Source organism: Diadema setosum, chromosome 21 (genome assembly GCF_964275005.1).
Source record: "Diadema setosum chromosome 21, eeDiaSeto1, whole genome shotgun sequence".
NCBI classification, from domain to species: Eukaryota; Metazoa; Echinodermata; class Echinoidea; order Diadematoida; family Diadematidae; genus Diadema; species Diadema setosum.
In genome coordinates, this window is record NC_092705.1 from 23881276 (window position 1) to 23907672 (window position 26397).

The following is a 26397-nucleotide window of genomic DNA, read 5'->3' on the forward strand; positions in this document are numbered from 1 at the left end:
AACCGAATCAAGCTGCGTACGATACAAAGAAAAATTCGCAATTTAATGGAGAGAAAAAACATTCATCTTTTTGGAATCACCATCTAATAATTGCTGAAGGGTAAGATCGCACACAATTCTAGCAAAATATTATCCAGAGAAACATCTTTTGCTGAAAGTATACGGATAACCGGCAGTGATTGGAAACGTACTGACTTCGAAATATTGTGTAGGGAAGAGTGCAATTTAACCAATAATTGTTAACCACTTTAAGTGGAACACGGATATGAACGATATAGGATCGAAACGTGTAGGCATTCTTTGCATTGATGAAACAGCAAATAATGGAAGTTAAGATAAGGGTGGTTATACGCTATTGCAAAACAACTCAGAGTTCATCAGTTGCTATTGCTGTTTTTTCTTTGCTCTACAAAACAAAAATGTTTTTGTTCTTCTTTTGTTTTCCTGCAGCCAGACCACGTCTCGTCGCCACATTGTTACGTCATGAATATAACAGGGAATTCCGTCATTTCGGACTGCAACGACACTCACACATTCGTGTGCTACAAAGAACGTAAGAATTTTGGTTTTGTTCTGATTTGTTTGTTTGTTGTCTATAAGCCTACAGACATGACAGAGTGTTTTGTTTTGTTTTTCTTCTCTCTCTCTCTCTCTCTCTCTCTCTCTCTCTTTAGCTCGTTAAGTAGCTTCTTCTTGCAGCAGACACCTTTACGCTGTATGTCATATCACTTTGTATCTTAGAGCAATTTCATTCTGTAGCGAAGCATCTCGAAACAACATTTAAATAGTTTTGATATTTGGATTAAAAAAATCTATCCTTTGATGAGCTTCACGCGTAATTAAATGTATTTTGACAATGCTTCACACTCCGTGATATACTACTGTAAAAGTGAATATTTTCGCGCGACTAAGTTTTCGCCCTCGGCAGGGTAAGAAGACTTTTGCATGTTTTTATTTCCGCGGAATCAAGTCATAAACTGCTGGAACATATGGCAAATAAAAATGAAGACCTGAATATAAGAACGACCCAAGTCCAATTTTTGGCCAAATTCAGTTTGACATGGGAAATTGTAGCTTATGCATGGACTCATCTTGTGTATAAATGATAAATCCTAATTACCCCCGAGGGTGCCTGAAATTAATGAGTTAAATCTTATATGAATGTAGAATGAAGGACTTGGGTCATTCTTACATGCATATAGCTCCCTCTCTCATCCTTCTCTCATCTCTATAGCAGAATATCATGTATATGATTCAAAGAACGACCCAAGTCCATCACACAAAATGGCCTCTCCACAATTAATGTAAATGTTCTAATTTGTAAATACAATACTGCCTTTCAATCACAGTTAAATAGAATATTATTGGACAAATAAAAAAGATATGAAGTTATTTTAAGTTTACTCGAAATGGTCTTCCATGGACTTGGGTCGTTCTTATATTCAGATACTCAACTATTTGCGTGCTATTATTTTCACGCTAGTTTCGGATTGCGCGAAATGCACGAAAATTTCACCACCGCGAAAATTTCCACTTTTACAGAATATGGAAAATAACGCCACTTTTTATGATATTTTCCAAAAAGTACATTATTTCTGAAATAATGTCACAACACAATTGTGACATCACAGAACACTCGTGACATTGCATGCTGCTTCGTCGGGTCACTTTCTGAAATGAAACGAAACAATTGTGACATCACAAAGCAAATCTGACATCGCTCGCTTCTTTTTACGTGACATTACTCCCTGATTCGTACAGTCACCGTAGGATTCCTCCAAAACATCGCATCCACCACACGACTTCTCGTTGTTCTCGCCTCATGCTCCCTCCTCTTGTTTGGATTTTTTTTTTTTAAATCCAAAATATAAAGCAATATACTCTGTCTAATTTCCAGTTTCTGGATAAAACTGTGGGCCTTGGTCCCTCCAATAGTATTTTTTTAAGTCACCGCTCTGCTCATATTTTTAACCAGAAACTCTCAAGGCAAAGTATATATTTGAACGATAACCATAAATAGTCCACAATGAGTCATCCCTCTGTTAGTGTGAGAGCGCGTGTGCGTGTGTGTTATACTAGTACGTATGCATTGCGTGCATGTATGAACGTGTGCGTGTGAGTGCGTGTCTGTGTTTATGTACGATTAAAAAAAAAATGAAATGTGAAGGCTTTCTGCCGAATTGCCGGCTGCTCTCTTAGTGACAGAGTGTCTCTAGTGGCGCGTGGCGGGAAACTTATTTTCGTGAAACACTCGGGACATCTATTACTGGCGAGGTCACAGTACGTCGCTTCGTCCAACTGACGCCCTATACATGTAATTGTAGATTGTAAGACGACAAGTGAAAGAATAGCATGTCTCAACCGGTTGCTTTCCGATCGCCATGCGACGATTAGAATAATTTTAATTGAGAAGCGGAGAAAAAGACACATTATACATACACACCATTAAGCATCTATATTATGTAAACATTATACAAATATTAGCATACAAAATTCTAATATCGATCTTGTTATTTTGGTAAAGTGTGAAATTCTACACACGTTAAATCCTTTGAATGGTGTATCATCAGCCATTCCAATATGCTTCCAAATACCCAGGCACTGCATGCTAAATAAAGAACGTTTGGAATAAATCGGCACCGATGTGTAGAGTCAGTCAATGCATCAGCATTAAAAATACTAAAACTTTGAAAAAGGACCAAATATTATAGAAATTTTTTTTTGGTTTTATTAACTCTGTCATCTTTAACTTTATGTAGATACATGTATATAATTCGTCATAAAGACCAAAGAGGTACTAAGCGAGCTCGCCTAGTACCTCCTTGTAAAGATAGAGAAAATAATGAAGACATAACCAGTTTATAGTTTGATCCAAAAGAGTTTGGAAGTTGAAGAGTTATAAAACGTGTCCACAAAAAGGTGAGCAACAACCTGCTGTCATTCGTCTTATTCTGATAGGTCTGATTTACGGCTGTAATATCATACAAAACAAACACCTCTTGATGCACACATCACATGGATCGTGGACGTTAAAGGGAAGTATAACTTGAAAAAAAAAAAGGGGGGCGCCACCGGGAGAATGATACTATTTACTCTCCCTGAGCACCTCTCCAGGGGAAATCAGTCTAAAATTTACTTGCATCGCATTGACTCAACCTCCGTGGGATATGTTTGCTATGCACTGCTTAAGAGCCCAAAGAGAAATATAAGCCGCCGCGCTGCCTTTCTATTCGGCAAATATACCTAGTCAAATGGAGTGGAGAAGGTATGCCAATACGCTGTTAGAACAAACGGAGAATCACACGTTTGAAAGATAGTAGAATTTTCACATTATGTACAAGTATTGTTTACTCACTACAAACATATCATGACAAACAAAAATCCATGATACAGTACCTGGTGAAATCTTAAGTGACGTGTATTTATTATATACTTTACGATAATTAATGCATACATACAGGGGAATACTAATAATATTTCAGTTGAAAATTATCTTTCAGCCGTGTGTTTAAGCAACAGGGAAAATTCCCCTCTAAAAGAATAATCGGCTGGGATGACCAAAAAAAAATGCATAATAATCTTGTATGGTCTCATAGTCCAACAGGGCTCTCAAAATCACAGGCCTCTTGATAAATCGTGACAAAGGTGCACTTTTGAGTAGGTCTGCGTTTTATGTGCGTGCTTGATGATCAGTCTGTTTGGATGTATTTGCACATTTTCATCACAGCTGTGTTAAGTGTCTGATATTACCTGTCTGGGGCCCGGTTATGCTCAGCATATCTACTGAAGATTTGGACTTACTGTCAGACTGTCCGCCCATTTTTCTTTTTCATTTCTCTCTAAAACGAAAACCGTTTGCTCAGCATCCCCACCCCCCCCCCCCGTGGATAACGCGTCTGATCATTGACTTCATAGTAATTGGTAAATTGTTTGCACCTTATCAATCCATTACCACCACACATCAAAAGATCTTAATATTGATCCTAATCAAACGATTAGCGGAGAGCTATCACGTGGCCAGTCTTTTATTCAGCCAAAAAAAAAAACAAACAAACAAAACAAAACACATAGTGGCGTTGCATTTGTACAATGTATTACAAAATGCACTGCAACCATTAATGTGTGTGAGCTTCAGTTCGCGTGGAGCTGGTGTTGGCTTGATAGTTTAACGAATTAAACCATCCCACCATTTTATCAAACAAATTGCACATTACAGGATGGGGCATTACAAGAATTATCCACCCTCAATATCTTTTGAACAGTCCAAAACACATGAGGCAAAGAAGTGGTGCCGCCTTGCCACAACTGGACCTCATGGAAGACCAGCTATTGCAGCTGAATAATATGGGCTATCCAGCCATCTTCTCAGATGGAAATGAAACAAGCAAGCATCAGTACTGTTTTATGGCAGCTCTAACCTTAATTATTATTCACCGATCTGTCAAAAAAAAAATCCTCAGTTATTGAAAAAGATCGCCCTTTTCTTTTAAAACAAACAACCAACATCCATGTCTCATAAATCACCTTTGCATCACATAATTCTTGACATCAGTTCACATAATTCTCTCAAGAATAACGTGTCAAAATTTTGCTTCCTTTAATGACAAGTAATTAGTCACGATTCATTGGTTCAAAATAATCTGCGCGCCTTCTTGCAGAGATAATCAATTAGCGGCGTTGCAAAATGTCAACACCGTTTACAAACCGCCGTGGTGCATCTTTTTTTCCTACCATAGTTGGAACAGGGAGGTCACCTCCCTGGTCGAAAGAAGAATCAGAGCATAACGTGTGGCGGAAGAAAGACACAAGAGTGGTCATTACACGCCTGTTTCAGGGAAATGTGGGTCTTTTCGCGCTCAACCTATTTTTAAGGTCTCTCTGGTTACTGTTTAACATATGAAGACTTTTCTTCTTGGGAAGTTAAAATAGAAATACGATCTACGCTGAAATTATGATTTGTGGCGGTGTCCATGTCACCGTTTAATTGCTTCGATGTTTTTCCACCCATGTTCAAAGTACTCAGATGAATCAAAAGTATTTTCTGTCCCTTGAAAATTGACAGCATACAGAAGGCGGTATATGTTGACAACGGTGTAGTTGTTCATCATATACGGCAAAACGTTGAAGAATGTCATGTTCTACTAGTCTGCGGTCAGTATTAAACTCGGATATTCCTCATGCGTATACTGTATTCTCTGTTTCGCTTTGTTTTATTTCAATGTATGACAGCTTTTGAATCGCAAAGTGGGGGAGGGGGGTGGGAAGCAGAAGTAGTCGTGTTTTAGCTTAAACCGACAGGCACCAGCGACGTATAGACCGTGTTACTTTTGTAAAGACATCTCTTCTGCATATCAGAGAGGAACGCTGAAAGCAATGTAAAACAGTGATTTTTTCCCCTCGTGGTCCATTTCCGCGCGGAGTTTCATCTTAAATTTTACGAAATACCAAATGTCATCTGCCGCAAATGACATGCTATTGAACAAAAAAAAATGTCAGTATAAGAGCACTTTTACTTTTAAAAGCTTTCCAGAATAAGCCGATGAGGTAAACGAATATTCAGCATTCATTTCCTGTCCTATTTCGATGACTCTTCATATCATAATGACGTTTTCTGCAGGTATACATTTGAATGTGAATTTGCAGAAGGTAGATAACATGGGTTGGGAACGGGAGATCAAAGTTTGTAGACCTATATGTGATTGTGTGTGTTTGTGTATGTCTTTGTGTGTGTGTGTGTGTGTGTGTGTGTCTGTCTGTCTGTCTGTCCTTTTGTGCATTTTATCATGTTGAAAAAGCACACGTATTATTCTGACTGATTTACCTTATTTCATTCAATCATTAACTTATTCATAAGAATGCCGAAGTATTCGTTTTAGGTGAATGCAGGACATGCTTCAATAAGTGAATGAACTTGTAATTAAAATGAATAATACATTACTTAATTACCGCAGGGTCTCGTTGATAACTTTACACCAGACTGCGTCCCAAACAAGCTTTATTGAAAGCAAGCACGATCTCTAAATGAACCTTTTTGAGTAAGAAAACAAGGAGAGTTTCTCTTCCCGTAAGAATGAATATGAATACTTATCTCTCAGATTATCATGATTATAAGCCCATAATTCTCTGAGCAAGATCCAACTTTTTCCGTCCCCTCCCTCCATCTCCCCCTGCCACTCCCCAATAAATTATACCTTGGCAAAATTATTAATGTTGAGCCACAAGCGAACATAGACAATGTGCACTTTTAATCGTTGGTATGGTCGATGAGAAAGGTGGACAGGTAAGGACATCAGGCCTTATAAACATGAGTTCATTCGCAATTACGTAAGTAGTCCTACACTTTTGATCATTGTGTCGACCGGGATGAAATTACTTTTCATCTTGCACCCTAGTTTAAGAAGTATATCTACTTAATGTACATTACAAGCAGGATCAACTAATTTTGTATTGTAGTAAGCAACATCGTGCACATGATTTATTATGTAGAAAATACCACTACGGAAGAGGTTAATGATGTATGAGATTAATGGGAAATTGCTGCATGTTTGAGAGGAAAAAATACACGAATACCCAATTACCCGGTTACCGTTATTAACTAACTCATGATAGATTGTTGATCATTGGTATAATCATCGGCATGGGAGGGCGTTAACCTTCGGTGGTTCTGGAAAACCTATCATCCCCCAAAAATGTCAAATTACAATCGCCTAATGGAGAGTTTATTATAAGAATCGAAGGCGTGGTTTACTGAAGCTGCATCCTTCACCAGAAATACAGAGCTTTACGCATGGGTAAAATGATTCATTAATGGAGACGTAGCAGGACGTATATTGCTCTGATGCCTCCGTTCGGGAAATTAGTGTGTCCTAGATTTGTAATTGTTGTTTAATTCAAAATTCGTGTCTTGTAAATCGACACCGGGTAACATCATGCAATAATGAGGATGTATATCGATAAATAGAGAGAAGGACAAAGGAAGAGATCATGAAAGATCGTGTGAAGTGTTAAACGGACTTCATCTCCCAAGAGTTGGACAGTCGAAGAGTTTTAGATCTTTACTCTTGACGATCATGCCAAAATGCATTTCCATGCGCACGTCTCCACGCCCAAATCGAGTTTTTCTCTATTAATTTGTGATTGGACGGAATTGAAGATGTTACGGAGACGCATCTTCGTCCATCAGAGCAGGGCGAATCATGCTGCCTGCACGTGGTAGAAGTGTGAAGATACGAAATGATTATAATGCTACACCGCCCTCACACTCCCTCATCAGTCGCGCTTCATTCGCCTCCACAGCCGAAGGCGCGGGGACGGTTCAGCGCGCGCTTTCGCTCGCATGCCCATGTCATTGGCGAGGCCGCACCATAGTTGTGTTGAATGGGGGTTCTGTAGATTGGCAGATGATAAGAGAGCAAAAAAGGAGCTGGCGAAGTAAGCAACAGGGGACAAAACTAATTTAATACCTACCCAGCAAAACACTAAGATATTTCCGAATGACCGCTTGGTCAATTTTCTGACTGCTACGTGGCGGAAGCAGAGCTAGTGAACCCCGAGGAAATGATAACAAATTCATATAACAATTCCGTGCAATGTGGGAATTTCTCCTCTCCGTGTCTTAATTTGGTTAAGTGGCCGGGAATGGGGTCGCTTGAATGCATGAGTGAACTCAAGCGCGCATTCGGAAAAATTTCCGTTTCATGAATATAACTCATAAACTTTGTCATGATCTATATTATTCTTTTGAATAAAGCACTTTGTATTCTTGTTAAATTACTGGCGATAACCCTGGTAAAGTTGTCAGAAAGACAAGGGCAAAAAAAAAAAAGTTGTGTTTTTTTTTTTCGTTACGAGAGCTGACATAGGCCTAATTATACTGAACTGGGTTTTTTTTTTTCAACCCCAATTTCTTAGAAGCAACGCATTAGCCTGGGTCTTGTTTGTTTCTGTTATTTGTTTGTTCGTTCCGTTGTTTTCATACTTTTTAGGGAGATTCGTTTGAAACGTAAAATTAGAAATTTCACAGAAACAACGTTAGTGGGAAAAGTTATTGAATTGGCCAATGAATCCCGTCCATATATTTATAACTACAGGTTGTTTCTTACTACGCGAAAGACTGGCCGAAGCTACCTATAGTACAATATAACAAACTTATGCATACTGATTTTTTTTTTTCTTGTTGGTAGGCACCGGTGAATTCAACAGCTCCTTGAAATATTCATAATGTAAGACATTGATAAACAAACCCATCGGAGAATAAAGAAGGAAGTTAAAAAAAAAAATTATCATTTGCATTTTTCGTTCTTTGCATGTTTAAAAGCACGCAATTTAAATGCTGAGTTGGAAATCTCTACCACGCTCTCACACAAGCACACTCAGGCACAAAACGCGCACTTGCTGATATCAGTGTTCTTGCGCATGCGTGAAGAAATAATTTTCTTTGTTGTGCGTGATGCCTCGTTATATTGTTGACCAAATATATAGTTTATTTAAATTCATTTTATAGTCGATAAATGAAGAATTTCAACCTCTTTCCTCACATGTGTCAACAGTGCTATAAAAGACTATTAAACAACCATAGATGCACTATTTTGAAGTGAGAAATACAACGTATCCGTATTGATTTCATGTAAAGAAATCTATCCCTGCATTGGAAAATGAAAAATGTGAAACACTATTCCCTTCGTCTGATTTGACTGTATCCATTGATGTCATCTTGAACACGGTGAAGATTTGCACTTTACAGGGATGCAGTTTCGGTTGAGATGGTGCTACAGGTTTCCAACATTTTTTTATGATTAACATTAGAGTTAATGAGAAAACTCTTATGAAATATGAAAGGGCATATAATTCTTAGAGGAATCCAAAGTTTATTTGATGAAAATCGGTTTTGAAATGGCTGAGGTATCCAACAACAAGTAAAACAAAGCGTTCGTAAAAATAAGGTGGGTCTCACCTTTTATGAACTTTGAATACCTCGTACAATATTGTATGCTCTCATACATTTCATAAAGTGGTTTCTAAGTATCTTGCAAAAAGCTAAATCTCTCACCTCAGCAATACTATCAAGGGCGTAGCGAGGGGGGGTGTTTTGGGTGTTCAAACACCCCCCTTTACCGAAATGGGGGTGTTTGAGGTGTTCAAACACCTCCCTTGGGCAAAAGGGAGGTGTTTGAGCTGTTCAACACCCCTCTTCAACAATGTTTAGATGTTAAAAAATGAAACAAAAGCTGTCTTTACCGCTTTTATTTCCGTTTTGAATTCCGCCTTTCCTTTCTTTTGTGTTCATTTTCTTTCTCTCTCTCTCTCTTCCCTGCTTTGCTTTCTGGCCGAATCGCGAAGATACATTGCGCATAATGTTCACCGTTTACCGGTATTATACCGTACGCGGTACCGTAAATTGTGTATGATGCATAATTATGTGTGTGCAATGCATGCTATACCGATTCTGTGACGCGCTTTGTGTATTATCGAAGCATCGACGTTTCTACTTCTTCTCTTCTTTCTTTTCCTCACCTTCTTGTCTTTTTTACTCCTTTTTTTTCTTCATGTTTTTTCTTTTCCTTTTTGTTTTGCGTTTTGGGGGCGACCACACCCATCGTCCCCCTGGCTACACGGGTGTGGTCTGGGTCAGGTTCTCCCATTTGTTTATACACAAAATGCGTCAGTTACTTATCCAATGCTGTTTTGCGCCCTTTTCCATAATTATGCATGGCAGGCGTTACACCAAAAAACGGCGATCTATCCGGTCTTCCCCTCTCCATTATCTTTTGTAAAAGTAATTCATGAAATTGGGGTCTTAAGTCTTAACTATACTGATGCTTCATACATTTATTACTAGTAGTAACATTGGTTATACGAGCACAATTTCGCCGGCGGAGGGGAGGGGAGCTGAACCTTTCGGCTTTTTGCCAAATTATCAACTTCCTTATTTTCCCAAAATAAAGTGAGAAAAAACGCTACACAATGCACTGCCTCAAATTTTGATTTTTTGTTCTTAATAATTGAAGTTAATTTAAGCTAATTTGTGTGTGTGTGTGGGGGGGGGGGGATCCAGAATATTAACACTAATATAAAAACAAAAGCCTTTAGCTGCCACTTCCATTTCCGGAAAGTGAATAATTTTTATTCCTCCAAAGTTAACTACTATTACTCTGTCTCATGATTTGACCACAAATTTTGAAGACAAAATGATATGCAATAATTTGAATGAGTTTTGATAATATAATTATTAGACCCATTCATATCCGGGTTTTATTCTTTTCTTCCTTTTTTTTTTTGTTGGCGGAGGCGCACAAAACTAAAAGTTCCTAATTTTTTCACGATCGACACTCCTAATAGCCCTGTCATGACGTGCCAGTATCAGCAGACCTAAGTTAGTTCTGTTCTGTAGTGTCTGGTGTGGGAATATTTTATTCGCCAACGCAGTGCATCTGTGCAAGACGAAAATGGGAAGTTGTTGCAATGAAAGATTTTTTGTAATGATTCAACTAGGTATCGACTAAGATTTTACCCTTAATGTCTACAATCATTTAATATCAAATTATTTGCATTTAATGCCCCTTTTTGAACACCTCCAATATTACCGGGGGATGCATGTATGTTCTTGAGGGACGCACATTGCATCGTGCATTGCCCCCCCCCCCCACACACACACACCATGGGCGTAAATCCCGGGGGATGGGGGGGGGGATATATCCCCCCCCCCCTGAAATGGAGGAGGGGAGATGGCCTGTACAATCATCCCCCCCCCCCCCCCCGAAATTTGAGGGAAAAAATGGAGGAAGCAGAAATGTGATTGCATCAATTTTGGCATATTGCATGACGTTCGTACGCCCGCCTCCAGACAGGTAACAGAGCTGAATAGTCTTGTAGGATAATGTCTACATAATTTTCTCAAGCGCTCGCTCGCTTCGCTCGCTCGCAAAGACAGTAATATCTACAGGTATGACCCAGACGTTGACAACGTCAAATAGTATAGCCCTATTTTACATTGTAAACATGTAAATCCAAAATTTCACCAAAAGTGTGCACCTGATCGCTTAATTTCAGGTCTGAAAAAAAAAAACCAAACAAAAACAAAAAGTCTTCATATTTTTGCTGCCACTTCCCTCATACTTTATATTTCATGCAAAACAGTGGTACATTCGATCCCTGTTAAGTGTGTGTGTGTGGGGGGGGGGGCGCCAAGCTTCCCCCCCCCCCCGCATCCGCTCGTAAAAAAAGAATAAAAAACTTACCAAAATGATAATTCAAGGGTTACTAAACTGCTTTTGAAATCGACATGAAAGGGGGATCAAGAAATAAGATATTTTTTCTAAGATTTCTTGTAACCATAATTAAAGAGGTATATAACGTGAAACATTGTGCAAAAAGTCCGGAGCCGACAAAATATTGCGATTCAGCATGATTCCTGGTTGGCATTCTGAATATAAGCAGGATGTGTGCAGTGTACTCAGAACATCCGAACGGCAAAAAGAGTCGCTGTAACGTTGCGCAATTTGATGTAGAATGTACACCTTTGTACCTTACGCTTCGTTTATTATATCAAAGCTAGATCATTAATGATTTTGCAGTGTTGCTTTACATACTAGTCTACATCAAAATGCCTTGCATTGCCAATAATAAGACTTGACCTGGGCTATTTCCTAACTTTTTCATGTATATAAAACACACACACACACAAACACAAACAATAATATTAGAGGATGTTCTAAAGTGCAGGGTTTTGGATATCCTTCCCCCATTTGGTCACTTCGACGTCCCCTCGCTGGTCATACCTCCCCAAATCATGAACATAAACCGACACCATTGACTACCCTCTCAATTTCCAAAGCGTAAAAATATAGCTACAAAAGGCAGTTTTTGGAGTGCAAAATGTCAAAATTTTCAAGCTCACTCGGTCCGCTCGATCGCATTTAATCGCTATGCCATTCTCCTGATGTTGCTGCCAGTAATTGCCAGCAGTTCGTGCGCCCGGTGCGCCCCCCTTATTATAAAGTATAGCTACAAACTGCAGTTTTGAGACTGAAAATGTCAAAATTTTCAAGCTCACTCGCTCCACTCGCTCACATTTAGTTGTTATGCTATTCTCCTGATGTCACTGCCAGTTATTGACAGCAGTTGCGCCCGTTGCACCCCCCTTAATTTCCAAAGCCAAAAAAGTATAGTTACAAACGGCAGTTTTGGGACTGCAAAATATCAAAATTTTCAAGCTCACTCGCATTTAATCGCTATGCCATTCTGCTGATGTTGGTACCAGTAATTGCCAGCAGTTGCGCCCGGTGCGTCCCCCTCCCCTTAATTTCCAAAGTGAAAAAATACAGCTACACAAACGGCAGTTTTGGGACTGTAAAATGTCAAAATTTGCAGGCTCACTAGCTGCGCTCGCTTGCATATTATAATCTTTATGTTATTCTCCTAATGTTGCTGCCAGTAATTGCCAGCAGTTGCACCCGGTGCCCCCCCCCCCTTAATTTTCAAGCGAAAAAATATAGCTACAACCGGCAGTTTTGGGACTGCATGTAAAATGTCAAAATTTTCAAGATCGCTCGCTTCGCTCGCTCGCATAATAATCGTTATGTCATTCTCCTGATGTCGCTGGCAGTAATTGCCAGCAGTGGCGTCCGGAGCGCCCTCTAATTTCCAGAGCGAAAAAATATAGCTACACAAACGGCAGTTTTGGGACAGTAAAATGTCAAAATTTTCATGCTCGCTCGCTTCGCTCGCTCGCATTAATCGTGATGCCATTCTCCCGATGTTGCTGCCAGTAATTACCAGCAGTTGCGCCCGTTGCGCCCCCTTAATTTCCAAAGCGAAAAAATATAGCTACAACCGGCAGTTTTGGGACTGTAAAATGTTAAAATTTTCAAGCTCGCTCGCTTCGCTCGCTCGCATATAATCGTAATGTCATTCGATGTCGCTGCCAGTAATTGCCAGCAGTTGCGCCCGGTGCGCCCCCTTAATTTCCAAAGCGACAAAAATATCGCTACAACCGGCAGTTTGGAGACTGGATGTCAAAATTTTCAAGATCACTCGCTTCGCTCGCTCGCATATACTCGTTATGTCATTCTCCTGATGTCGTTGCCAGTAATTGCCAGCAGTTGCGTCCGGTGCGCCCACTTAATTTCCAAAGCGAAAAAATATAGCTACAAACGGCAGTTTGGGTACTGTAAAATGTCAAAATTTTCAACCTCGCTCGCTCCGCTCGCTCGCATTCATTTCAATTGTTATGTAATTCTCCTGATGTTGCTGCCAGTAATTTGTCGTTTCACACCGTCATTCCATAATCCATAAGGGAAAAAATGACTGCGCAGTGGAATGTATCATATTCCGTTATGTATTGCAGTCCCCATTACAGTTTCCAGACTGACAGCACACGCACATACGCGCACACACACATACACACGCACGCACGCACAAGCATGCATACACACCCTCAAAATTACTTTTCCACGAGGTGCCCCCCCGCCCCCCTCCCCCTGTCTTGACCAACCCGCCACGGTACGTCACTGGCTGCACCCGTCCGGTTATGGGCTTGTAATCGTGGTGATGGTGACTATCGCCGATCACCCCCCCCCCCCCCCCCACACACACACACACACACACACACACTCCTCAGCACGGATTTACGCCGTTGACACACACACACTTGTTCAACGTCCGTTGGCAAAAGCATACGGATTTGGGAGCCCACAGACACGACGTAGCAATTTTAGGCTACTGCATGAGAAACTTCTGCTGCGTCCGGGCTGTGTTTGGGCCACGTATTCACTCCCCGTATGGATGATGCGCGTGCTCTCTACAGCCATCGAGCGCACAACGAATTGACACCGTGCGTCTTTTACGAAAAAAATATAAAAGACGCCCGGTTTTCATTTGCCACTCCTTCGCCCTTTATCCGATTTCAACCAAATTTGGTGACTTTACCTTATTGCGAACATTTTGATATATAATTCAGCTATATTTGATGTTGCTGGTTGCCATGGCAACCATAAACTGACAACCATGTCAGTCAGATTTTGCATCTTTTTTCTGTTCCCATTTTATTTAACAGCATTACAGTGGATGAAATGGGTGTTTCTTGGCTGAAATTTGTTGAACGAGTAAAATTTGAAGTAATTATGGTCCTGGAAAGTTTTTCTTATTATTTCCTGTGTTTTTATGTGACAAAGGCATAAAACAATAGATATAATAGAGATAATTGAAAACAATAATACTTTCTAAAGATTGCCCTTCTATTTTGTGATATTTTGATTCCCTCACCCAAGCTATGCCTCTAACATCATTAGTTCTTCGTATTTTCAATTTGTAATCTTGAAATTCCACTATTATGCAAATATGAAATGTCATAACTGTACATGTACCCATCCCAAACATTTCATCTCAGGTCTCATAATGTATTATTATGTTGACACGAATAGCGCCCCCATGTGGTGACCTTGAGAAATTTCAACCATAACAAATAATAAGATTCCACTTGTTTATCACTTGTGACAAATATGAAAATGATTGGTCTATGATAAGACATATATAATGGGGATAAAGAAATTATGCAGAAAAATCATGTTTTTAGCACATTTCCTATGTATTTCTTTATATTTTGGAAACTAGCGCTCTCCATGGGTGACCTTGAGAAAATTCAAATGTACAGTCGTGTAGAGTATGAGTTACTCTACCCATGTGCCAAATATGGCAATGATACATCAAATAATAAAAAAAGTTATAAGGGGGGGGGGCACAATGTGCCCCCCCCCCCCCCGGGCCTGCGAGGGGTCAAAATAGCTTGGGCTTAATAGGGTTAAACACCCCCCTCTAAAAAATCCTGGCTACGCCTATGAATACTATACCATCCCTTTACGCTAATGAAGCCAGTGTTTGTTGTCAAAACAAGTCCATTAACGTATCCATTGCCGTACTCCATTTTAGTACATGAATCACCAACATTTTAATCGGCTGTATCAATATAATCATTATCGTTTCAATAAATTATAATCTACAAATTATTTTGCCCGACCTTTTTTTTCGGGGGGAGGGGAGGGGTGAGGTTTCGAATATTCCTATGGTATTTATTTTCCTTCACCTCATTTGCCGCTGTATGAATTTCCCTTTGGGATACACCCCCTCCCCCATGAAAAAGAAAAGGAAATATCCTGTTGCTAAGTCGCTGAGGCAGAGAGCTGGTTGCTACGCACCGCATCAACGGTCGCGAACTAACGATGGAGAGCGAAATGAGTGGTAGGGGATGGTAGATCTCACCTGTTATTCCCATTCCTCAATCCATGCTAATTTTAGCCGGCTGATCTCCACAGATGATATACGCGGACTATACAAAATAGAACACGCACAAAAAAAAAAAACAGAAGCATGACATCGTGTCGTCTGCCCATATTAAGCCGTCAGAACACAGACCGTTTCGTCTAGACATAACACATAGACTTGTTAGTCAAGCAAAACGGCGGTAATAACTTGTCTGCTGTCAAAAGTCACTCTAGATATTGAAGAAAAAAAAAACTTATTCTATTTGCTATCACCCGCAACAGCGAATTGTTGAGCCCTAATCCCCCCCCCCCCAAAAAAAAAACAACAACACAAAAGTGAAATGAACAAAGCATGCAAACGAACTAAACAGAGCAAGTATACCCCGAAGTAATATCACTCTGTAACATACGTGAAGAAGGAGAGGTAGAGAGACCTAGGAGCAGAAATACAATAACACGACGAAAGCACCAACAACATCAACAAAACCAGCGACGCTATCAATATGAACTCATGAAAAAAAAAAATGATCATGTAATGAAACGTATTGGCAAAGTTCGGCTGAGGAGAACTGTCCAATGATTAATGAAGGAGAAAAAAATCCCTGTACCTGCACATGCCCAATATTTAACAATAACTTGAAACCCACCTTTCATGCACCAGGTACCACTACAAACTTTGTAATGAAGGGGAGCATATAATCTGTATTTTGCGTATCAGGGCAATTACCCCCACCACCCCCCCCCCCCCCCCCACACCCGGCTAAATACTGGTTAGAGATAAATTAATATTAGGGTTAGGGTTAGGTTTAGGGTGACAGTTTTGGTTAGGGTTAGGATTAGGTTAAGGATTAGGATTAGAGTCTTTAGGGTCTTGGGTAATCGCCCTAGAACTGTATTTTGATATGTCACTAAAATAACACGATAGTCTAGTTCGTTAGTGTTTTTCCTTTTTGCGGGGGGGGGAAACAAATTTTGATTTTTTTTTTCCATATAAACAGGACAAAATAATAACAAACCATCTAATCCACCTCGTCCTGTATACATGCCAAGTGCATTTCAGTACCTAGAATGTAGGCCCCTACTTTGCATGCATTAATGTATGCCATCAACCCCTTGCAAGCTCTGTGATTCTCAAGGAAATTCATCTTATAAATGTTTGTAAAAGATTTGAATATTTTAATTGACTGGTCTGCAGTGTTCATTTTTTTTTTTCAGGCAGATCATACATTTTGAGTCAACTTTAAGCCAAATCTTGGTAATTTCGTTACTTATCCATTTCTTACCAAACCCCCATAAACATTCGTTGACGCGACATCAATAATTATGGTTCAGAGCTGAAATGTATAAAGTAAATACTAGACAGATGCCAAATAGGAAAAAAAAAAAACAGTAACCAAGAAAAGTAATGCATATCGTGATAATATTTTTACAGTCGTCTAGTTGTGCAGGGTTACTCTATATTGTTAGTAACTATTGATTCTATCGAGCATTATTCCCATAACACTAGTGTGTCGGGAATGATAATGGGAAGGGCGAGAGAACTTCAGACAAGAATTGTGTTCCCACCGTCTCACACTACAGCACCTGGATGAAATTTTACCTAGGAATGTAATACACCTGTTGTTAATTTTGTGTAGGAATGTGATACACCTGCTGATAGTTTTGCGTAGTTGCGACTCTTTTCAAAGGAATTTGGTGAAACAAAAGAGAGAGAGAGAGAGTAATGGCTGGCATAAATTGTCATTGCCTGTATATTTCGAATTGATTTGAAAGAGGGAGGAAGAGAGAGAAGAGAAAAGTTGGAGAGAGAGAGAGAGAGAGAGAGAGAGAGCAAGGGAGAGAAAGGGAGGTCAAAACAGCGAGGCAAGGTAGCGCGATAAATGCTACCCTATTAATATCATTTTGTGACCCTATGCGTGTACTTAAAAAAGGTAAAAGACATGTGGACCATAGAACCCCGTCGCGTTTGGTCCCAACTTTTTCCAGATGTCATTCTGGTGTGTCCTCTAGAAATGACAGGTTAATCAGTGACAGTAGCGGAATTCTACCAGAGTTAGTTTATTAACGATGTGGTCAGATTTGCTACGCAGGACGTTCTGTTTCTTTTTGCTGCTGTTGTTGTTTTTCGATTGTAAACAAGATACTTTCCCACGGAAAGGATGTAACTCTCCCTTGATATACCATTATGTACAATTGTACTGATATGCGTGTGCTCGAGTGTGTGTGTGTGTGTGTGTGTGTGTGTGTGTGTGTGCGTGTGTGTGTGTGCGTGTGTGTGTGTGTGTGTGTGTGTGTGTGTGTGTGTGTGAGTGCGTGAGTATGCGTGTGTGTGTACGAGCAAGTGTGTATGATATTTTGCCAATGTGTGGCTTGATTAGGAATGTTGTCAATATAACTCCTTGTATTCGGTAACAAACGACCGGAGGGAAATTAATGAAAGGAACTTAAAGGGAACACAAACCCAAAGAGCAATGTGGATTGAGTAAAAGCAGTAACATTAGTAGAACACGTCAGTGTAAGTTTGAGGAAAATCGGACAATCGATGCAAAAGTTATGAATTTTTAAAGATTTGGTGTTGGAACCGCTGGATGAGGAGACTACTAGAGGTTATGACGTATGAGAGGACCACAATATAAAGAAAATATAAAAGGAATTCCACAAAAATTCACTTTTCTAGCAAAATGAAAGAGTTCTTGACTAACCGCTTTCAGAAAGCAGGGGGAATAAGTGCTACCCCTAACATATGTCAGTATCAAGCTGATGGAATGTGTAATTTTCATGAAAAATGAATCTTTATTGAATTCCCTTTTTATTTTCTTTATATTGTAGTCCACTCATACGTCATAACCTGTAGTAGTCTCCTTACCCAGCAGTTGCAACACCAAAATTTTAAAAATTCATAACTTTTGCATCGATTGCCCGATTTTCCTCAAACTTTCACTGATGTGTTCTACTAATATTACTGTTTTCACTCAATCCACATTGCTCTTTGGGTTTACTTTCCCTGAACTTAAAGAAGCAGTCTGCAGGGTTCAATGATTCCAGAGCCCGTATCTTTGTCCTTTGTGTAAAACGTCTCCCCACCATCACCTCAAACGTCTAAATCCCTCTTGAAAAATTCAGTCCCTTAACTATAGATCGCCAATTTAACTTTGTTCAACACTTCAATGAATTTTGATTGCGAGTTAGAGGTTCTGTAAATGTGTGCTCCACTTTGATATCATTTGTATGCGTTGCTTCATGTCCATTCTAAAGTAGTGTTAAACTTTAAATGCCTTTTAAACTTTAAACAAATTTTATTGCCTTTGCATATTACATTCAGTGTTTTGCTTGGATAGCATTGTTGGATGAGCTCGTCTTGTCATGTTCAAATGAACCGACACGATAAAAGAAATGAAACAAATGCATTGATTAATGTAAATGCATTTGTCAACCGTGACATTGAGGGCGACAGCCACGCGCCCATTCATTACGAACAACACTGGCGGGGAGAAACTTATGAAATTTTCATGGTGTGATTTACATATTAAAAACCGGACAAACAAACAAGTACTTGCCGATTGGTGACAAAATGCACACCACATCTGAGCTATTCACAGAGTCGATTCGGTCCTATCGGCGTTACAATGCAAATTGGAAATCACGCCATTTTAGAGAAAAGAGTAATATGCGTGTTGGCACTTTAGATCTATGAATGAATAATCTATGATCATCCAGACCACGTAGGTGTGTCCGTTCACATGTTTTCTTCTTTTTTTTCCATCTTTTTTTTTTCCAAGGGAAATGGGACTTGCCTTTTACTGTTTTATGTCTGTGAAACTAGATCAACTTCAAGGCTACATAGAAAATGTAGTGAATTGAATCTTCATTTACAAACTGCTTTGCATCCTCAATTGAAACGTCACCTTGTTCGAGGCTGACTGATTGAAAGTGCTTCCCCACAGTGCACCTGTTTCTTTAACCCTTTATGTGCCAGGATTTTGGACAGTGCGTGTAACTCTAAGGAATTTTTCTGTGCCAATTGGCACACTGAAAGTATATAAAGGGTTACACATCATCATGCAAGCGAAAGAAAAAAAAAATGTCATTTTTGTGTGTTGTGTTTTTGTACAGCTGCGGCTTTCCTTACACATCTAGACCAAAATCCTTTCGATTTTTATCACCTTCATCCACACATTGTCACCATCCATATCGCGCAATCTTCATGCATATTGTATGATCGACGTTTGTTATACCGGATCACAGAATTGGTTTTGATATTTTGGATATTCGAAGTACTATGTTTGGACGAGGAGAAGCATAATAGTACAAAAGTCGTGTCACAAATGTTCAACGCACATTTTTTGTTAAGTATATCATATGGTAAGGCTTAACGAGGTATGAAATGTCAGAATGTGAATACCCATTATTTAAGATAACACGTTACGCCATATGCTTGTTGTCATAATACCAATACCATGAATACGGTAAAGATAACTTTCATTTTCTCCTTAATTGTAAATTCAGACCTGTCATCTGTATTGAGCACGTTCGTCCTATAGTGCTGAGATTTAACGTACTATCAAGCATAAATTAAAAGTTATGAGCATAACTTAAATGCTTAAAACGGTGGATGTTATACATGAAAGGAACTGTCCTATATCAAGATATCAAACGTAAATCACGAAAAAGAATGATACGATATCATAACATTACACGGATAAATACAACTGTTTCACACGATTTATGTTAGCCTCTCGATATTCAATGTATTTACAGCATTCCTGTTTCAACTAGCTTTCATAAAACCATGTATTCATACAGTTATGTCATTCCATAAACTTGAATTAGACACAAAAAGTTCAAAGGTTGTTTCCTTTCCCTGGAAATTTGTCACACAGTTTTCAAGTACCTCCAGTGTAAAGGCGCTCCGGATGCGGAGGACCTCATTACGACGGAAGCGATAACGACAACGGAAGTGACGACACCGACATCGACAACCACTGAGCCAACGACCACCAAGGAGATGGTGGGGACAACGGAAGCGACAACGACGTTCATCTCTTCGGTGACCACGAAGTCTTCCGCTACGAAGTCGCCGGCGGAGAAGAGAATCGTAAGAATTCTTCCTCAAGTTTTCGTCACTCCCAATCCTCTCTTTAAAGGTCCAGTTTTTTTTTATACCTTTGGGAGCAGTGACCTAATTTTTTTTTTCAAGATATCACATTTGATGCATATGTGTAGGTCTGTTGTATCACAAAATATCCTACCATATAAAATTTTCGCAATAAAGCCTAAAATATAAGGAGATATCAATATTTTTCTCAATAAACCATAACTGTAGACGGTTTAGTCCGGAAACATTTTTTCATCATAACTATTGTTCACATTTTGTGTATCTAACAATACTTAACATCGATAATACGGATACAAATTTTTACATTGGTTGTTTCTATCCCTAACTCACATTTTAAAACTATTTTAAAGCACTAGTGCTGGGTTTTTGTTTCATCTGCAAATGGTAAATTATGCCTTTTTAATCTTAGTCATAAGTCACTGCATGGACGTCCCAGTCAAGCTTTTCATAACTTGTGACGATCCATTATTTTTATGACATATCATTCCATGTACAAAATATGTGCAAATTTGTGAATAATGTGTCTTTATGCATTTTGTGAATAAATCAGATAAAATCAAATCAAATTTCCCTGTTAATATTGTTTTTAAGATAGTTATTGATGTTGTTTTAACAAGATATTCATCAGTTTTGTATTTGCATACAAAATCATTAAAGTGCCAATGACTAAAGATGCATTCATTAATCACTGAGCCCATTATCATGATTGCACTTAAACATTGTTAAACTTAACCCATAAAAAGAGTGGATAGTACTTAAAAGCTCTAAAGCTTTATGTAGCGGACTATAAAAGGGGCAAAGAGAAAACCCACGAACCGTCTTTAACACTTCCATTATATTCATTGCAGTCACGTATCGTATTACCATGTGACGTCACAAGTGCATGAGCTCAGTAACGATCGCTACAATTAGAACTTACCTATCTTCTCCCTCACGCATCAACTAAAAGCCCACGCCACAAGAACGAATTAAGTGGCTTTCCAAGTAATTATATAGAATCACTTTATTTCGTCTGCGTGTGTCGATGTTACATTTTATGGTAATTAGTTGGGACGCTGCGATTACAAATTTGTCATTGCTTTTATTTACAAGAAGTAAACACTTGCCTCCAACCGAGCGGTCAATTTCAGTGTTAGAGGCCCCGGGGACGCATTGCACAGCAGGACGTTTCCGTCTTCCTGATATGTGGCTGGGATAAAGAGAAAAGAAAGAGAAGATAACCTTATTCTATCCACGATAAGGTGGTAAGTCCACAGTGCATTATACTTAATCAGCAGGTCTTCTCAATCTTAGTCTCTTTTTTTCTTTGTCTTCCCTTCCAGAACGCGGCGCGGATCGTCTTCGAGCAGTCGAAGGAACAAATCGGCGACTACATCTCACAGTTTTCGGTGAGTTAGAGTGCAAGTGACCTATATATCAGGTGAAAAAAAAAGGAGAATGAAGAACACGGATGCCACTCCAGTTCCGGTTGACGGATCCGATTCTATCAATGACACGTCTTTAAATATTCACGCTGAGGTGTGAGAATTTTGATCAAAAAACATGACGATTAAAGTTCAAAAGTAGCTTTAGCGTAGCTAGTCATCGACATGCATGAAAACACACAGTTTTGTCTCTTGACAATTCAGTTTTAATTTGTTCCACTTCACTTCCCGGCAGAGGAAATGGAGAGTCAGACATGCAACTCTCGAAGCTCTGTTAAATATTGTGCAAAGAAAGGAAGGAGAAAAAGACAAACAACAGAAACAGCATGAATGTCCTCCAAACATTTCCGAATGGAAGCGAACGCACACATTTCCCGCGCTTGTAATCGAGTATCGATCATACTTGATCTGGAAGCGGCCACTGCCCGTCGGCGGCTAATTTGCAACAACGCCCTCTTTTTTATTACGACTTACCGCAGGAATAGGTGGCATCGCGTCCGCAAAACCCAGCCTGTTACCACAATCACGTTTACTTTTGAAGATTTACAGCGCGTACTCGAACGTGATCGACGATCATCCATGACGTCATAAATAAACGCCCGCTATGGACGCACGTTGGTCACGTACAATACCATCACTACACTACATTTTTTTTTTTTTCGCAAGGCCTCGGCGGTGACTACCTGACTGACGTCGCCAAGGGTCTACGCGACGAGGAGGAAGTCGATATAGAAGAAGGATCGGCTAATCACATTGAGGGTTGGTCCCCTCACGAGCGGAAATTAAGACTTGTAAATCACAGCATGATATAGTTACTTCCTACCTCGCATGTATGCCCGCCCCTGGGTTTTTGGTTTTGGGGGTTTTGTTTGTGTTTTTGCCCCTTTTTTTTTTCTTTCTTTCTTTCTTTTTAAATCTCCGAATATGCGGACAGTCGCCTATGCCATTTGAAAAAAGAAAAGAAAAGAAGAAGAACCGTTCAGCACAGACCGTAGAAGAGAGTTTTTACACCAAACCTATTAATGACTGCACGGTAACATTCCATCTCGGCAAAATTCATTTAAAGTAACTGCTACTATTAAATGTGAAGACATTAAAAGATTCCCTCGAAACGATTCACTTGGAATACAGCAACCTTCTAGAAAGCACCACACTATGATGTTGTGTTTCACCATACTGTTTTGAGATGTTTTCTGCATAAGATAGTAATTATGATTAGTTTCTGAAGAAGCATCTGTTAAAGATGAAAAATAGTCAGATATGATAAATGCTCATTTTGTAAAAAAAAAAAAAAAAAAAAAGGAAAATATTGTAGGTTTTTTTACAAACATTAGATCAGTAGATCACTCTGGAAAGAAACGAAAAATTGATATATGAAGGCATTAAGCAACAACTGTTTGTACAAACGCTAAATAACACAATTCCAAGTTTTAACATTAAAAAAAAAAATTTAATATCATGAGTTGAGAGAGACATTTTTTTCTGTATCGGATGCGAGTAACAAATTTTATTCAAAGTGTCAGTCACTTCAACGTTTGTTTGCAGAAATGAAAATTGGAGAAATGTAATAATCTGGGTCTTTTTTGAAGACATTAACTGAATTGCGAAATCCTAGAATAATCTAAAAAATAGCCAGTAAAACGCTAAAAAGTTTGGAAGGAAGATAACTTGCCCAAAAGAATTATCTATTAACGACAGTTCATTTAATACTCGTCACTGATTGTGTCTTCATTGTACATATCAAAGGCATGCTATGATTGATTGCACGCTCCACTTGACTAGACTATCGAGTCTCTGATTTTCGGACGTTTAGAGAGAGAGAGAAAAAAATTCTGCGCATGCGCATATTTGCTTACAAAAATCGATCTTGCGTCGTCTGAGTTTTGCACGGCCGGTTCTGGGCTATTCTTGCGTCCGCTCAAATTCACACCGCAGAGAGCTACTCTTGATGCAATATGATCCTATGAGGGCGCCATGTTACTTTGTATAATAACTGTTTATTATGCTGCGTCTTAGCGTAATCTGATCACCGAACTAAAACATAGTGGAATCACCGAACTAAAACATAGTGGAATGCGTGTCCCTATTCCCAACATACACGAGACCGTGCAGCCAAATTACCGTGTTGCGTCGCCATCTTGTTCGGGCAATTTTTCCTTATATGGAGTGCACGCTTTGGCGCGGTCAGACTGGGCCACTGGTACGCGCGCAAGCAAGAGTACGCCGTCCAGTGGCTAGTGATTATGACGTAACAATGCACGTTTGTACATGACAATGGTCAATTGCGCTTCGGAGACACAGCCCGCACTCCATAAAAGGAAAAATTGCCCGAACAAAATGGCGGTGGTAGCAAGTTTTGGTGGCTGCGTATTTCCTGGGTGAACACGCATTCCACTATGTTTTAGTTCGGTGAGTGGAATGCGTGTCCCGATTCCCAACATACACGAGACAGTGCAGCCAAATTAACGTGTTGCGTCGCCATCTTCTTAGGGCAATTTTTCCTTACATGGAGTGCACGCTTAGGCGCGGTCAGACTGGGCCACTGGTACGCGCGCAAGCAAGTACGCCGTCCAGTGGCTAGTGATTATGACGTAACAATGCACGTTTGTATATGACAATGGCTTACACTTCGGAGACACAGCCCGCACTCCATATAACTAAGGAAAAATTGACCTAACAAAATGGCGGTGGTAGCAAGTTTTGGTGGCTGCGCATTTCCTGGGTGAACACGCATTCCCCTATGTTTTAGTTCGGTGGTTGGCCCCCAGTTATGGCGACCGTTATAGCGCCGCTAGCGGCGGTAGGTGAATAGGTCATCGAAATTGAATCGGTCTATTGACCGATTCGGGTTCGTTGAGGGCAGCAGACATTTTATGGCACTGGGCGCAGCCATGAGCTCAAATTGCGGTGTCTCAGCCGACCCCCCCCCCCCCCTGCTCTCCCCCACCCCACGGGCAACATGTTTATCGCGCACTTGTAACAAAGGTTCGCGCACTAAGCAAGCATTCGCGCACTCAGTACGAGATGCCCATTGGCTAAAACAACCACGCATCAGTTTTTCATTCTGCGCGCGTAAGAGGGGTGGGGAGAGAGGAGGGGGGTCGGCTGAGACACCGCAGTAATGGCGCTGCCCATGCCAAAAATACACATAGCGCGTCACAGAATCGGTCAATATGGAGTGCACGCTTAGGCGCGGTCAGACTGGGCCACTGGTACGCGCGCAAGCAAGAGTACGCCGTCCAGTGGCAAGTGATTATGACGTAACAATGCACGTTTGTACATGACAATGGTCTTGCGCTTCGGAGACACAGCCCGCACTCCATATAAGGAAAAATTGACTGAACAAAATGGCGGTGGTAGCAAGTGAAGTTTGGTGGCTGCGTATTTCCTGGGTGAACGCGCATTCCACTATGTTTTAGTTCGGTGAATCTGATAGGGAGCTTTAGATTTTATACGCGCGGACGTTCAGAGGAAAAAAAAAAAAACACATGTTCTGAGCGTGCGCAGAAGCGCTCGTCAAGTCGATCTATTTTTAGCTTGCGTCGCCTGAGTTTTTCACTACGCGTACTGGGCTATTTTTACGTCCGCACAGTTTGCAACGTAGAGAACTACTTCATGCACTGATCATTTATATGGGTGCGCGATTTTATTTTTTATACGTTGCGTCCAAGCGTATCTAAAGCTACTTTTCCGCACGACGCAGGGGAGAGGAGAACGTCCAGCGCACTCGTCGTCTCAAACGTCCGCGACTCAAATCTATAAGCTCCCTATTCTCACGTTTGCCACAACGTCTTTCAGTCTTTCTTTAGAAATCTCTATTTCCTAGCATAAGATCATACGATCACTTAAAATTCTATAGGCCCACAAAGGACCAAATAAAAGAGATAACGATATAAAGGACCTGGTTTCTCTGTAACTTTTAGGACAAAATAGCCTTTATTCGTTCTGCATTGAGAGGCACGCTATTCCGTTTCCTCCGCTCCGTGCAAAAGTAAAGGTTACGAAAGCAGATTGCTCGACGCAGGCAAAGATAAAAGTACCTTTGATACTGCCTGCCTAGCGAGGGCAGGTTTATTAAAAAGAGATCAGTATCCATGACAACGAAACATTGCACAAACATTCAGCCGGAACCTTTCTCCGCAATGTCACGTTTGAGCAATTTCGGTTGATATATAATGCTTGAGATATAATGTATGAAGCCACTCCGTGCCATGATATTGAAGCTTTGCAATTATCAGAGAGAGAGAGAGGGGGGGGGGGGGGGAAGGGGGGGGGGGGTAGAGAAAGTTTCGAAATTTTGTTCACCTATTATGAGCAGATAATTCAAGGTAGAGTATTACGTCATCAATCCTTCTTAATTTTTCGGGCAGACTTTTAAGAAGTAAAAAAATCCGGTGCTTCTCCTCAAATCAATCATAATGTTAACTAGAATAATCTATGTATGAAAGATGTATAAGGGAAATATGCATTATCAGCCCCAATGATATTTCAAGTAAATAGACAGACAGACAGACAGGAAAGTTTCATGCAAATTTAGCTATGCACGTCGATTAAATTTTGCTAGACGCATACATCAGGAAGGCTGTTTTTGTCAATTACT

General features: G+C 40.1%; 1 protein-coding gene across 1 annotated transcript in view; it reads left to right on the forward strand.

Moving 5' to 3' along the window:
- Window positions 1-26397, forward strand: part of LOC140244419 (uncharacterized) — a 147360-nt gene that overhangs the window by 80104 nt on the left and 40859 nt on the right. Inside the window, exons 5-7 of the mRNA XM_072324057.1 lie at window positions 451-553; window positions 20138-20352; window positions 21696-21761. Coding sequence (XP_072180158.1) covers window positions 451-553; window positions 20138-20352; window positions 21696-21761 — 384 coding nt within the window. The remainder of the gene's footprint in view (window positions 1-450; window positions 554-20137; window positions 20353-21695; window positions 21762-26397) is intronic.